The following is a 14,362-nucleotide window of genomic DNA, read 5'->3' on the forward strand; positions in this document are numbered from 1 at the left end:
AATTGTTGTTAACAATCCCTTCACTTCTGCTTATCTAATTCATGGTTGCAGGATGGCTGACAGCTTCCATTAGGCAGGAGGTAATGTCCATTCTGGCCACAGTGCAACCCACAATGTGTAACTGACACTATTATATTGCATTATGTCACATTGTTACATCTTTTTAATAAATGATGACAGTCAGCTGAATTTGCTGCCCCCTTGGTGGAGGACATCAGGATCAGCAGCTGCTGCTCCATCACAAACACCACAGAAGAAGAACAACACTGGATCAGATTATCTGGACATGTTTGACAGGGACAGTGTTCATGTTCATGGACATCAGGACAAAAACAGACGATGGAAACCTGCCAGATTTGAGCTAAACTGCTCGTTTCCATGTGTAGTCCCTGGGAGGTCACATGACCAACAAAGACACACAAGCTGTGTCCCAAAACGTCGGCTGCATCCTCCGGAGGCCGCATTTGAAGGCCGATGACGTCACAGCCAGGCGACGAAGGCTGTCCCGATTCCTCGACTCCTTCAAATGCGTCCTTCATTCCCCCGAGTTTGAAGGATGGGTCGGGTGTGTCCTTCGTGGCCCACCATATCCCAGAATTCATAGCGCGGCCCAGCCAAATTTCAGCTGCCAACAATGGCGGCCGCTACTAAGTTTTAAAATTTAACGAGGGAGTACTACTTACTTACAATGAATTCCTTACACTATATAATTTTCCCGTCAGTGTTGGGGAATTCTCAATGGTGCTTGGTGCCATACCCTCAGGGACTTTAATGTTATATAAAAACACTGACAGCTCAATATCTGCCTCAGTCACTCTCCCTGATCCAGCTGAGTCAGCAGTGGGAAAAATCTGCTTTTCACAGGAACTTGGTAACAGCAATAAGAGAATACGTAGTTTATTCCAAGAAGATATCATGTCTCTCCCATATATAGAATATTCAATTCAATTCAATTCAATTCAATCTTTATTGGCAGACTACATGTCCATAAAAACAAGACAAGAAACACACACACACAACTCCCCCCCCCCCCCCCCCCCCACACACACACACAACACAAGGTATAAACCATTAAATATATATATATATATAAATAAGTATATAAAGCATTTGTAAAAATATAAAACCATAATATACATAAAACACAATAAAACACAAGTACTTAAAATAAATCAATAAGTACACAAACACTTTAACCAGTGCTTTCTGAGACTGGATGAGTAACGGGAACCACTCACTGTCGGATCTGTGAGCGCTAAAATTATACTGTTACTCGAACCATCCAGTCGTTCTCTAAAGTTGAACATTAACTTTCTTAAAAGTGCTTTAAAAGTCCAGACACCCACAGCTACAAACACCTGGCTGGCACTACCACTTCTAGGTATCCTGCAAAGGATTCTCATCGCATCATTATATGCAACATGCAGCTTCTGCATGCTACATTGTTTGTAGGATGACCACAAGGGGGCAGTATATAGCGGTGTGCAATACGCTTTAAACAAAGCCACTTTAACTGGAAGTGAACAAAAGCTGAATTTGCGTGCAATAGTATTTGCCTGCACATAGAGCTTACACCGCTGTCTGTATATGTCATCATCATCATTCATTTGCTCAGTAATAAAGTGACCGAGGTATTTCACCTTTTTATGAACTTCAAGAGTTTTTTGTGCCAGTTTAAACAAAGGGAAATTTAGCTGTTTATCCTGCTTGGTTCTACATATCAAAACAGCACTTTTAGCAGCATTGTACTCAATGTCATATTGCACACCATATTCAGTACAGACATTAAGAAGATCCTGTAACCCAGCACTGCTTGGACTAAAAACAACCAGGTCATCTGCATACATAAGATGATTTATCAGTGCTTCACCTAATATACACCCAGTGTTACAGGCTCTCAGCTGTATGGACAAATCATCAACATACAAATTAAATAAAATTGGAGACAAAATCCCACCCTGTCTGACACCATTGCTGACACCAAAGGGGACAGAAATACTGCTTCCCCATTTAACCTGCATGTTCTGATGAGCGTACCAGTAAGAGAGAATCCTCACCATGTATTGAGGAACTCCCCGTGTCTTCAATTTATCAAAAAGTTTTCTGTGGTTCACTCGATCAAAAGCCTTAGAGGCATCAATGAAACACATGAGGACAGATGAATTTTTAGCCCTATACAACCTGACTATTTCCTTGAGTGCACATATGCACATGTCAGTGCCGTGCTTTGGTTTAAAGCCAAACTGATTATCCAGAGAAGAGATGAACTCACTAACTCTATCAAACAAGATTCTTTCTAACACCTTAGATAAAATACTGGCTAGTGCAATCGGCCTGTAATTATCCAAACAGCTCACTTTTGCAGCTTTGTCCTTCATAACTGGTACCAGTAAAATACACAGCATTGAGTCTGGTAATATGCCATGAATCATAAACCCAGTGAAGCAGAGCGCTACATGTTTTAAATGTTCTGCAGTGATGTGATCCAAACCAGAGGATTTATTATCAGACAACCTATGAATGGCTTCATATACTTCATGTGTCCTTACACTTATTGTGTCATTACTCATGTCAAGATTGTCCTCATATGGATCACTTTTTATACAGTTAAACAACGCACTGTAATGCTGTCTCCATAATGCTGCAATGTTATCTGCCCCAGAAACACCTTCAACAGTTGATGGTAGAGATGGTTTACAGTTATTAAGAGCTTTCACCTCTTTCCAAAAATCTGCCATATTATTACACAACATTTTCCTGGCCAAAGAATCTGCTCTTAGCATTTGCTCATTTTTAGTTATAAAGCGAACAGCGTACTTATATCTGGCATTCGCACATTTTTTCTGTTCAAATTCTGGGCCTTGTTTAGGTCTTCCAGCCATGGCCCAACATTTATAAGCTATGCGAGCTTCATCATGGTACATGGATACATGTTCTTTCCAGCCAGGTCTGATGTTAGGTTTCTTATGCTTATATTGTTTATCAAGCAGTGTACCACTTTCATGCAGAGCAGTCACTATATCATCATACATGGAGCAGAGTAAATGTTTATGCACAGCATTCTTACAGTTGACATCCTTGCACAAAATAGCTTCTTTGGGCAAAGAAATGTTGTTCAGATGTATATCGGTATTACTATGATAAGCTAAGAAATCATCTTCACTACAAGCTGAACAGTCTAATTTTACACTGGTAGCAATATTGTTTCCAGTTGTTGCTGGCATTTGTTCCACATTCACAGTAAAACCAAAAGGTATATGATCTGACACAGTTACCTCATACCTGATAGTCATGTTTGCTAAAGCTGCATGTCCAACAGCTGTACAGATACAGTGGTCCAGCCATGATGTACTATGCCAGGCTTCACTTATGTATGTATAGCTATCTGCAGGCAGTAACACTTTGGTAGACAAGATAAGATTATTAACTTGACAAAAATGAGTTAAGTGGTCAGCAAACTGAGAACTGCTGTCTGTGAGATCAGCATTAAAATCACCCAAAACATATATGCTGTAAGTATCATTGTCTTGAATAAATGCATTAATAAAAGCCAGCCTACTGAGGTATTCTTGCTCATTTTGACAAGATTCATAGGGAGTATAAATATTAAGAATGATAAAACTACTATTGTTCTGTGTATATTGTATACCAATACACCAGTCTACATCCAGTCTAATGGGCTTTATCACAGGGTCTATTTTTTTGTCCCAAAGCACAGCAACCCCTCCAGGTATTCTGCCTCTGACTATAGCTGTGCTGAGATCAGTTGTTGATTCCCCCACTCCCAAAAAACTTGCATTTAGACAGTTAAGTTTTCCCAGGTCCTGTTTGGACAACCATGTCTCCTGCAAGCATAAAATGTCACATTCTGCAAGCAGACTGTCCACAACAATCCGTCGAGCTTTGTCCCCTGCACTCTGTCCCAAACGTAGACCATGACAGTTGTAAGATAATATCCTAATAGACATCTTCATGTTGATACGTTGGTACCAAAAGGCGCAGTTATCTCCCCTGCTGGATCCACTGAGCTTGGCACCACCGTACCGGGCTTACGAGGTTCATAAAAACGCCGGACCAGAGCCCCTTCAGGCCAGAGTTCAGGATTGTACATTTCACCCACATCATTACATTCAGCAGTAACCTTGAAAGAGCTGAACCTGCTACGTTTACTAGCAATTTTTTGACAGGTCACATCTCTTTTAAGTTTCTCTCTCAAATACAGAGCAAGAGTTTCTGCATCTACATCCAGGGCAAATTTAGTGGCAAACACGCTCACCAATTTAGTTTTCACAGTTCTGATTGTACTCACAGCTCCAGTGCCGATAATCGATACAGGTCCAGGCCTCTTATTGTGTCCAGTGGTAGCAGCATGCATTCCTGAACCTGAATGAACCTTCTCCAGCTTGAGACGAGGCTTGCCATTTTTCACAACTTTACTCCATTGTGGAGAGCATGTAGAAAGCACTGTCTCAACGGGATCCTCCGTTGTTGCTGTAGTTTCCATATTACGGCCTCGGGCTGTCGTCGGAGCCCGATCTTGACCACATAGCAACATCTCCGGACAAAACGCTGACACTGTGCTTGTTGTCCCAGTCCTTGAAGCAGCCAAAGCTCCGGCTCCCTGCCTTCCGCGCGGGCCGCCTTTACTTCGATTCCCCCACCGCTCCTCTGCGTGTTTCCCCAGGGGAAAGTGGGAAGCGGTCCCCGACCCCTGAGCATTCAGCATAACAGGCACAGCCGGTACCTCAGGCTGACACTCAAGAACAGTCACACGTTGGTCGATCTCCACAGCATTGGTCATAACTTGCTCGCAGACATCCGCCTGTAGTTTAACTACATGTTTTAAAGCACCCACCTCAGCACACAGCTGGTCCATTCGCCGTAGTAGACAACACACATCCATGCTGGAGTATGTAACAGGCGGCAAATCATCCAGGTGATGAGAGACAAATCTTGGGATATTCTCCCCACACTCATTCAGCACTTTAAGACAGAGTTTAATATTGTTGGCGTCTTTATGCTGTCCTTTATATCCAACGCACCGCTGTGAGGTAGTGGGGCAGAGCTCAAACAAAACTTTCTTGGAGGCTTCAATCCCCTCGGATTCAAATGTGTTCGTGGCCAACAACACAATTTCATCCTGACTTAAAGTTTTGATTTTTACAGCAAGGAAATTAAGTAGTTCATCCTCTACAATTACCCTTCCATCAGTTGTTTTATATATCTCTGGTTTTAATCGTGACCGTTTGAAAGTCGGAGCTACGTCTGCACCACCACCTGCTACATCCGCCATATTAATCAACGGAGAGATATCAACAATTCTTGCTTGAGGATGTCTCCAACTGGTCCTCTTTAGATTCACTTCTTAAAGGGATTTTCAAGGTCGCTGTTAATTTTTTAATTGCTCAAAGAAAAGAAAAGACGCGTCTTTGGAGATGCATGTGAAATGCTCCTTTATGCTCCAGACCTGTGAGTGGGCAGGAACCGACACTTACTGGAACCGACATGTTCCAGGATATCACCTGGAAGACAGTCTGGATGATCCCATAAATATCTAATTGTGAACAAGGTGAAGGAAATCTCATATAAAATTCTTCATAAATGTTACCCAGCCAGTCACTATATGGTAACATTTAAAAGAGACATAAATACTAATTGAACTTTCTGTGGGGATCATCCAGAAACTGTGGCACATCTCTTTTGGTTCCTCTACACAGAGATTCTGGAAGAATTTAGCAGTTTTGTTATTGTCCATATTTTAAGGGAGTTTTCTTTACGATGGAAAATGTTTTATTCTGTTTCTTTAAGTTCCCCAGGAAGAATGATAAATGTTTTTTACAAAAAAATTGTTAATACTTTTAGCTATTTTATATCCATAAATGTAAGTTTATTAATAAAACACCATATTTCTGCCTTTTTATAAGGATATGAATTGTACATACAATCAATTTCAGACTCAACCAACAAAAAGCCTCTCAGAACAATATTTATATGTTGATTTTTTTCGCCTACTCATATCATCATTTTTTTACTCCTGGTTCTGTATGTTCATGTTCTGTTCTTTTGTAAACTTCATCTGTTTGTATGTTGTATACTCATTGTGTTTCAATAAAGTTCGATTTAAAAAAAGGTACGTTCTAAACGAAGCTTCAGACGTCACTGATCACGTGACTCTGGCCAAACGAATCAAGCCTCGACACGGTGCTTCTGAAGCAGCGCGTTGATCTTTCTGACACACGCACCGGAGCGTCAGCTTCAAGCGGACCATCACTACGTCTCACATCTAAAGGTGTCAAGGTAACTTTGAACTGAGTTCAGTCAATCTGGAGTTTTTCCAAGTTTTCTGTTGCTCTCTGTGAGAGAAGAGCGTTAAAGGCGGGGCTCTCCAGAGTCCAGCAAAACAGGAAACCACAGCTGGGTGTGTGTAAGTGTGCAAACCAATAGAATGCATCGTGGTGGGGGGGGCATCACGGGCATTGGCAAGAAAAAAATAAAATAATCGGTCGTACCCATGCTTCCCCGACGTCATGCCAGCGCATATTGGGAAATTCGTAGGCACCGATCGGTTTTCTATCAGCCATTTGCTGGGAGTAAGGGCGCCCTCCGTTTGCGAGGTGCGCCTGCTGCTGGCGGCACAGGGAGGAGAGGGCGGGGCGGCGGGGAGTCTCTGGCTGGCTGGAGCGGCATCTAATAACCAACTCGCAAAACAAAATAAAAACAACAAACAGATATTATGATACAGACTTATAATCTGCACCCATGTTTTTTCTACATTCTATAAAGTGAGCGCGAGAGCCCTCAGTGCGCCTGCGCGCTGCTGAAGTCAAAGTAAACTTTATTGTCATCTCCGCTACAGACAGTCCAGCATATAGAGAGACGAGACGACGAGGCTGCAGTTACAGCGGTGCAAGTAAACAAACAATAAATATAAGAAGAGTAAGAAAATAAATCTACACTTTAGGACTCGGGGTAAAGGATCAATAACAATTTAAATTTATAATTTACAGTTTGATGATTTAAAGTCTCACACAACCCGTCAAAAGGGGCGGGGCCGGCTGCTTCCAAGTAGAGCGCATTTCATTTATAATGATGTAAATCCAAGCCCATCATGGATTCACGATCTGAATCCTGGGTTGTGTGAAATCCCAGAAATCAACCTTAGACAAAGTGAATCTGTGAACTAAGGTGTAGGTCTGTTAGGCAGGGCCGTGCAGAGAGGTTTAAAGGGGAGGGTGCTGTGATCAGGAGATATTTTATTTTGTATTCTCACAATCAGTTATCATTGATTAATCATTTACCATTGTTGAAGCTGTTGACAGTATAATCTTTTAATTACATCTGTGTTACTTTGAGCAAATATTAATGCACACTGACTGTTTATATAAAGTTGTTGCACTTTAGTGCAGTCACACCATACAGACCCACTAGTCCTGTTGGGCCCTGGCAGGCCTGCGTGTAGTTCTGCACGTACGCCGGCCTCTAGTTACATGCACGCACTTATGTAACACACGCACGTTCACCTACACACTTAGTAATAATAGGAGGGTCATCTGAGGACAATTTTTCTGATAGATACACTTTCACAAAATGCACAATGTAATACACACTTGTTTTTCTCTTAAGAGTAGCAGTTGATGTCTATATAAGGGAAAACTTTGGGATAGGCGGGGAATTGTTATCATTTGAGATCATTTCCAGTAAAGATCCAACTGTGATGTCATAATGGCAATATAAGGAGACTGATGCTTCAGTTGATGAGAGGATTCGATTGCAAATTGTCTTTTCCCACACTTAGTGCACAAAGTGTGTAATAAAGTTCACTATTTTTGACACCTACTTCGACTTGGGCTTGCTTTCTTCTCTTCCCTAACTCGAACGAACCTTAACAGTGCTCAAAGTTAAAAAGGGGCACATTGAACCAGGCTGAATAACAACAACACACTTTCATCAAGAATCTAATATGGGCAACAAGGCAAAGCAAACGTAGCCGATGCTTTACCTGATGGGTACAATGTTGCTGTTGAGGGGTTGCTGTGGATAGTGCTGGAGGGCAGGCAGGGCTGGACTGGGACAAAAAATCGGCCCGGGCATTTTGACTGGAGACCAACCCACCAAAAATGTGACGTCATTCATGGATAAAACCGCAAAGGATTCTGGGAACTTTTGGCAAGAGGTACTAGCGCATGCAGGCTTTCAATTGAACTCAGTTACACAGCGATAAAAAGAAACACAAAAAATGGCAAGAAGCTGCTGTATTATTAACTGCAATAGCCGGTGTTGTGCCAAAAAGTGATTGTCTGCCAAAAACTGATTTCCGGTATTTGCAAAGAAACTGATTGCTCGTATTTAAATTGCTATAAGTAACTTGTTGGGCTATAATATGTGAAACATATGTCAAATGCATCCCTCATGGATGACACAAAGTCATACTGAGCTACAAACAACATTAGTGTAACAAGGTAGAAGTCGCAATCAGTCTGTGGCAGTGACTTTTATATAACCTTTATTTCTGCCGTAAAAAAAATCTAATTAACATTAAAAATGTATTTTGTAAGAAGTAGTTGGACAGCAGAAATGGCTCAAATATTACAATTATTTTTCCACTACTAATTAATTACCGTTGAGCTCAAAGGTTATATTAATACACGGTTAACGAATGTGTTTTTATGACGACGATTTGTGAGACGAACAAAGGTAAACTTACCTTTGTTCGTACGATGGTCTTTCGGTGCATTTCAAGGTCCTGTACCCATCCGTCGGTAAACTACCTGGGCTTGTTGCAGTGACCTGAAGTTACTAAACTTCATGAGTGTATGCACTCACTCCAAGAAGCGTATAATTATAAATCTGAGCGTGGTGAAAGTTGGGCAGCACGCTAACGTCTTTTGTCCCTCTGTGTGCTCGTAAGGGTCTGACCCTTTCACTCCTTTGATTTTTCCTCGTATCTTTTCTTTGTCTTTTCGTCGAGTCTGTCTTTGTACGGACCGGCATTGTTCTCCGTCGTTTTGTACATACCTTTTTTGTGCGGCAAAGAAAAGACAAGAAGGTATTGGAACCGGAGAATGAACGTTTTGCGGTGCTGCAATTGCAAATGCTTGTATTTGATGCGGTACTTGGATTGTTTTGCCAGGAGTTCCCGGCATGCAATGCATTCCCAATGCACATGGCCTTGTCTAGATTCAGATGCTCTAAAACTCCGGAAAGCAAGTTTACAAAGTACTGCCCCGTGGATGCTTCGCACCTCACTATGGAGACAAGCCTCTCCTGCACAGACTCAGTAACATACCTGATGATTACTGAACACTGATCATAACCTGTGATGTCTTGGGTTGTGTCTAGCTGAACAGAAAACATCCCAGCTTTCTGGACATCACTGGCGATGCTCTCTTGAAGGAGATGGCCAAGTGCATCAATCACTGAGTTGACAGTTGTTTTGGAGAGTAGGGTGATGAGAGATCCTCTACCTCTTGATCCACTGGTCTGATGCAACTTCTTGCTTTTTTCAATGCAGTCATTCAAATGTTCTCCAAGGCACATATCATACTTGCCTAATAACACAATCAGTTCCAGAAAGTTACCATGATCGATGGTGTTATCACCTAAAGTGTATGCAGCCTCATTCTCCACATGCCTATAGCTGAGTCCCCTCTTCCCAAGTACTTTGATCACATCCACTATACGCTCTAAAACTTGCCGTCTCTTTTTCACTTGTGCTCTGTGAGCTGACAACTGACTGCCAGCAAACAAGCTCCTGATGTTGCCTTTTGAGCACCTTAAGAAAAAAGCTTCAGCACAGGTCTGGTGTGTATTGCTCTTTTCATGCTCCTCTGTGCGCAGACGTATATGTCGCCAGTCACTCATGCCTGTTATAAATGTGCTGGTGTCAGTCCGCCTTGCAAATGCCAGACACACAAAGCAGAACAATAAATGGCGTTCTTTGCAATAAGTAAGCCACTTCCTGTTGGTGCCATCTTTACAGCTGAACACCCTCATCACAACTGCACTGCTACTATTCTGCTGTGGGTGGTAATCTAAGAAGGCCTGTAATATGGCAGGTTCAGGGCGAGCAAAGTAATCGATGCCCTGGCTCTCTCTCTCTTGCTCTTCCATCTCTCTCTCTTGCTCTTCCATCTCTCTCCCCTGCTCTTCCATCTCTCTCTCCTGCTCTTCCATCTCTCTCCCCTGCTCTTCCATCTCTCTCTCTTGCTCTTCCATCTCTCTCTCCTGCTCTTCCATCTCTCTCTCCTGCTCTTCCATCTCTCTCTCTTGCTCTTCCATCTCTCTCTCTTGCTCTTCCATCTCTCTCTCCTGCTCTTCCATCTCTCTCTCTTGCTCTTCCATCTCTCTCTCTTGCTCTTCCATCTCTCTCTCCTGCTCTTCCATCTCTCTCTCCTGCTCTTCCATCTCTCTCTCTTGCTCCATCTCTCTCTCTTACTCTTCCATCTCTCTCTCTTACTCTTCCATCTCTCTCTCTTGCTCCATCTCTTTCTCTTGCTCCATCTCTCTCTCTTGCTCTTCCATCTCTCTCTCCTGCTCTTCCATCTCTCTCTCTTGCTCTTCCATCTCTCTCTCTTGCTCTTCCATCTCTCTCTCTTACTCTTCCATCTCTCTCTCTTGCTCCATCTCTTTCTCTTGCTCCATCTCTCTCTCTTGCTCTTCCATCTCTCTCTCCTGCTCTTCCATCTCTCTCTCTTGCTCTTCCATCTCTCTCTCTTGCTCTTCCATCTCTCTCTCCTGCTCTTCCATCTCTCTCTCCTGCTCTTCCATCTCTCTCTCTTGCTCCATCTCTCTCTCTTACTCTTCCATCTCTCTCTCTTACTCTTCCATCTCTCTCTCTTACTCTTCCATCTCTCTCTCTTGCTCCATCTCTTTCTCTTGCTCCATCTCTCTCTCTTGCTCTTCCATCTCTCTCTCCTGCTCTTCCATCTCTCTCTCTTGCTCTTCCATCTCTCTCTCTTGCTCTTCCATCTCTCTCTCTTACTCTTCCATCTCTCTCTCTTGCTCCATCTCTTTCTCTTGCTCCATCTCTCTCTCTTGCTCTTCCATCTCTCTCTCCTGCTCTTCCATCTCTCTCTCTTGCTCTTCCATCTCTCTCTCTTGCTCTTCCATCTCTCTCTGCTGCTCTTCCATCTCTCTCCTGCTCTTCCATCTCTCTCTCCTGCTCTTCCATCTCTCTCTCTTGCTCTTCCATCTCTCTCTCTTGCTCCATCTCTCTCTCTTACTCTTCCATCTCTCTCTCCTGCTCTTCCATCTCTCTCTCTTGCTCTTCCATCTCTCTCTCTTGCTCTTCCATCTCTCTCTCTTACTCTTCCATCTCTCTCTCTTGCTCCATCTCTCTCTCTTGCTCCATCTCTCTCTCCTGCTCTTCCATCTCTCTCTCCTGCTCTTCCATCTCTCTCTCTTGCTCTTCCATCTCTCTCTCTTGCCTCCCCTTTCCTTCATCCACCTGCTGGCCTCCACCACTTGCTGATGTTGCTAAATCTATGGAAGCTGTGCCATAGCTACCACCAAACAATTCAGTAATTTTCACACATTTGGCAGCGTCTGCCTGAAGGGCTTGTTTCTTTTTGGCCCTAATTTTTTCGGCACCTCCTTTCCTTTTTTTGTTCTCCATTTTCTTTAGTTCGTCTATAAGATTGCTAAACAAGGGGGAGGGTGCATCCGACCTCCTCGGCTGTAATTGGTCCAGCCCAGAGTCGATCATGACCAATTGGCCAATCCAACACCTTTCATTGTTTATACCCTTCCCCAAAAAAAAAAAAAAAATCGCCAGCGGCCCACCGGGCAAATGCCCGGTATGCCCGATGGCCAGTCCAGCTATGAGGGCAGGGCTGTGTTGGTCTGAGACTGTAGACAGTAAAAAGTCCACAGGAGAGATGGTAGCTGATTAAACAAGTGTCATGAGATAATAACAAAATGCAAAGATTGGTGACAGCGCTTGGAACCATAAGGCAACAAAAAACTGTGAGAAATAATTTAGGCTCTGCCTGTGAATCACTCTTTGCTTCTCTTCTTCCTTCCATCCCATCATTTCATATATCACTCTGCACTTGCTATGTGAGAACAAGGCACAACTTGCTATTGCAATAAACTATAATCTAATTATCCACACCTAACAACTCTTGCACTTAATCTATAATAAAATGATGACAGAAAAATGTTATAGCCCTGCCTTTAGTAGCCTCACACAGCTCCTGCTGTTTCCTCCTCATGTCCTTACCAGGCATGTCTGCACAATGTTATATCATGAGTAATATTTTTTTTAAAAATCCATCTAAATAAAACACACACATGCACGCACACACAGTGAAATTTTAGACCTTCTTCAGAATACTGTATATACTATGGGCATCATGGTGCTGATCCAGAATCCTTACATTATTATTTATTACTAGAGCTACAATAATAAAGCAATGAGGAGGGGGAAGTAATAAATATGAAATAATGTATTTATGATGATTCCATGTGTTTCACTATCCACTCTGTGCAGGGCAAAGCTTATTACATCTTTAAACTGTAGAGATACAATAATTTTACTGCTGTAAAATCCAACTTTTGTCTTATTTAAAATATAAATCTAATATAATCTGCTTCTTAATGTATGTTCTTTAAAATACAGCGTGTGTTTTTAATATATTATAATTATAATAATGCATAATTATGTGGACATGCATATTAGATCGTTTTTAGTGAAATATAATCCCTCCAGAAAGGCAGGAAAAGCCCGGAAACTTACTTTAAAACTAAATATGTTTCTAAATACTTTAAAACTAAATATGTTCCCTAAAACGGTGACAGAGCTACAGACCCATGACAGCCTTACACAGGTAGCCAGCAGCTGTGACCAGCACTACTTGTGCAGTTAATAAAAGGACAGGTAATGTTTGTCGCGCTGTTGCACACACAGCACGCTCATTTGCTTCAGTTCGTCAGTAGCAACAAGACAGCTTACCAACGTGTACGTAATAAGCTGATACTCCTGTGTGCTACACACTACAGTGTACGCTGTACACCTACTTACTGGTTTTGTCGCATCAGTCTGTGTCTCTGAGTTAACTTGTGTTTCTCCTACAGCTCCGGACCGCAACAAATGCGCGTGCTCTTTGTGAGCTCGTTCCCGGCTCGTATCCAGCGCGTTCTGCCGTCGAGGGCGACCATTGGTTAAATGTGATCATGTGACTGATGCAAGCCAGATCCTTTTATTTAGCAAAACTGTGATTAATAGTTAAATATTATTGTTGAGGGGCACAGACAGGACTCCGCACGCACACACACATTAAAAAAAAAATAATAATAATTTAAAAAAAAAAAGTTGCCTCAACAAAAGGGCACCTTGGGCACCCATCAGGAAAGGGGCGGGTGCTCAAGCCCCTCTAGCCCCCCCACTCTGCACGTGCCTGCTGTTAGGTTAATTGTGCTGACCCTCGGGTTGGGGGATTTGTGTTTGTACTGGAGCGCAAAATTCAAACCAATGGAAGATGGACAACAAAAGTTCAAAGCCATCAGGTGCTCAGGTTAGAAAAAAGAGAAAAGATGCAGGTAAGCAGACGTGTGATTGGATAATGGCAGGTCATCCTGAACCAATCAGACTAAACTCCAAACAATACATTATGTTACAGATTTTAATATTAATTAGTCATTGTTACTTGTTGATTTGTCCTTTTCTCATTGTGTGACGAATTATGACGACTGTTTGGTAGCTGTTATTGTCTCTCTCTCTCTCTCTTCATGTGTGTTTCTCTGGTGAAACAATAGTTTTGTGTTAATGTTAGGGCTGCACGATTTTGCATAAAATGAGAATCACGATGTTTTGGCTTAGAATTGAGACCATGATTCTCTCATAACAATAAATAAACATAAAACAACAAATGTCTCACGTTTTGTTGTTGCAGCAAAATGTTGTCCTGCTTGAAATTCCGTCTCCACCGTTGCTCGACGCTGCGTGTACAGAGCAGGTAGTGCAACAATAGAAAAATAGTTGCGGGACGGCACTGTGTAGCGTTTGTCTAGGGTGTTGATCGTTTTCCTAAATCCCTCGTTTTGCACAGTGTTGATGGAGCCATATCTTTGGTCAGGTGATAAGTGATAGCCTCCGTAATGTCTTTGTGCCTGCGGGAGTTCGACGTGTATAGGGAAGCGCTGTATAAGGTTCCCGTTATTGATGTTTGGGTGGTTGACCGGGACGGATTTTCTCCTGTCACTTTCTCGTCATCCCTGACGTGCTCTCCGTTGTTGTTTCCCTGCTAATTTTAGCATCACACGGCACAGCTTCTGTATCACGTGGTATAAGGCTCCGCCCTTGTCATTTGTTGAGCAGGAAGAGTGAGCGCTTGTTTTCATGCAGAGTACGTCCCGGATCAAA

General features: G+C 42.5%; 1 protein-coding gene and 2 long non-coding RNA genes across 3 annotated transcripts in view; 2 read left to right on the forward strand and 1 right to left on the reverse strand.

Moving 5' to 3' along the window:
* LOC146672537 (uncharacterized) overlaps positions 1-14,362 on the forward strand; it is a 134,939-nt gene that overhangs the window by 23,752 nt on the left and 96,825 nt on the right. The gene's annotated exons all lie outside the window — the stretch shown is intronic.
* LOC146672538 (uncharacterized) overlaps positions 1-14,362 on the forward strand; it is a 131,309-nt gene that overhangs the window by 22,045 nt on the left and 94,902 nt on the right. The gene's annotated exons all lie outside the window — the stretch shown is intronic.
* LOC146672539 (uncharacterized) lies at positions 2,111-4,356 on the reverse strand. Its single transcript, XM_085402585.1, has 2 exons — positions 2,182-4,356; positions 2,111-2,126 (listed from the first exon to the last, which is right to left on the reverse strand). Exons 1-2 carry the CDS (start codon positions 3,972-3,974, stop codon positions 2,111-2,113), a joined length of 1,809 nt encoding a protein of 602 aa, XP_085258711.1. The 5' UTR covers positions 3,975-4,356.

The sequence above is a fragment of the Rhamphochromis longiceps genome, linkage group LG3 (genome assembly GCF_057381845.1).
Source record: "Rhamphochromis longiceps isolate RC_006_pf linkage group LG3, R_longiceps_female_GT1.1, whole genome shotgun sequence".
In the NCBI taxonomy this organism is placed as follows: Eukaryota; Metazoa; Chordata; class Actinopteri; order Cichliformes; family Cichlidae; genus Rhamphochromis; species Rhamphochromis longiceps.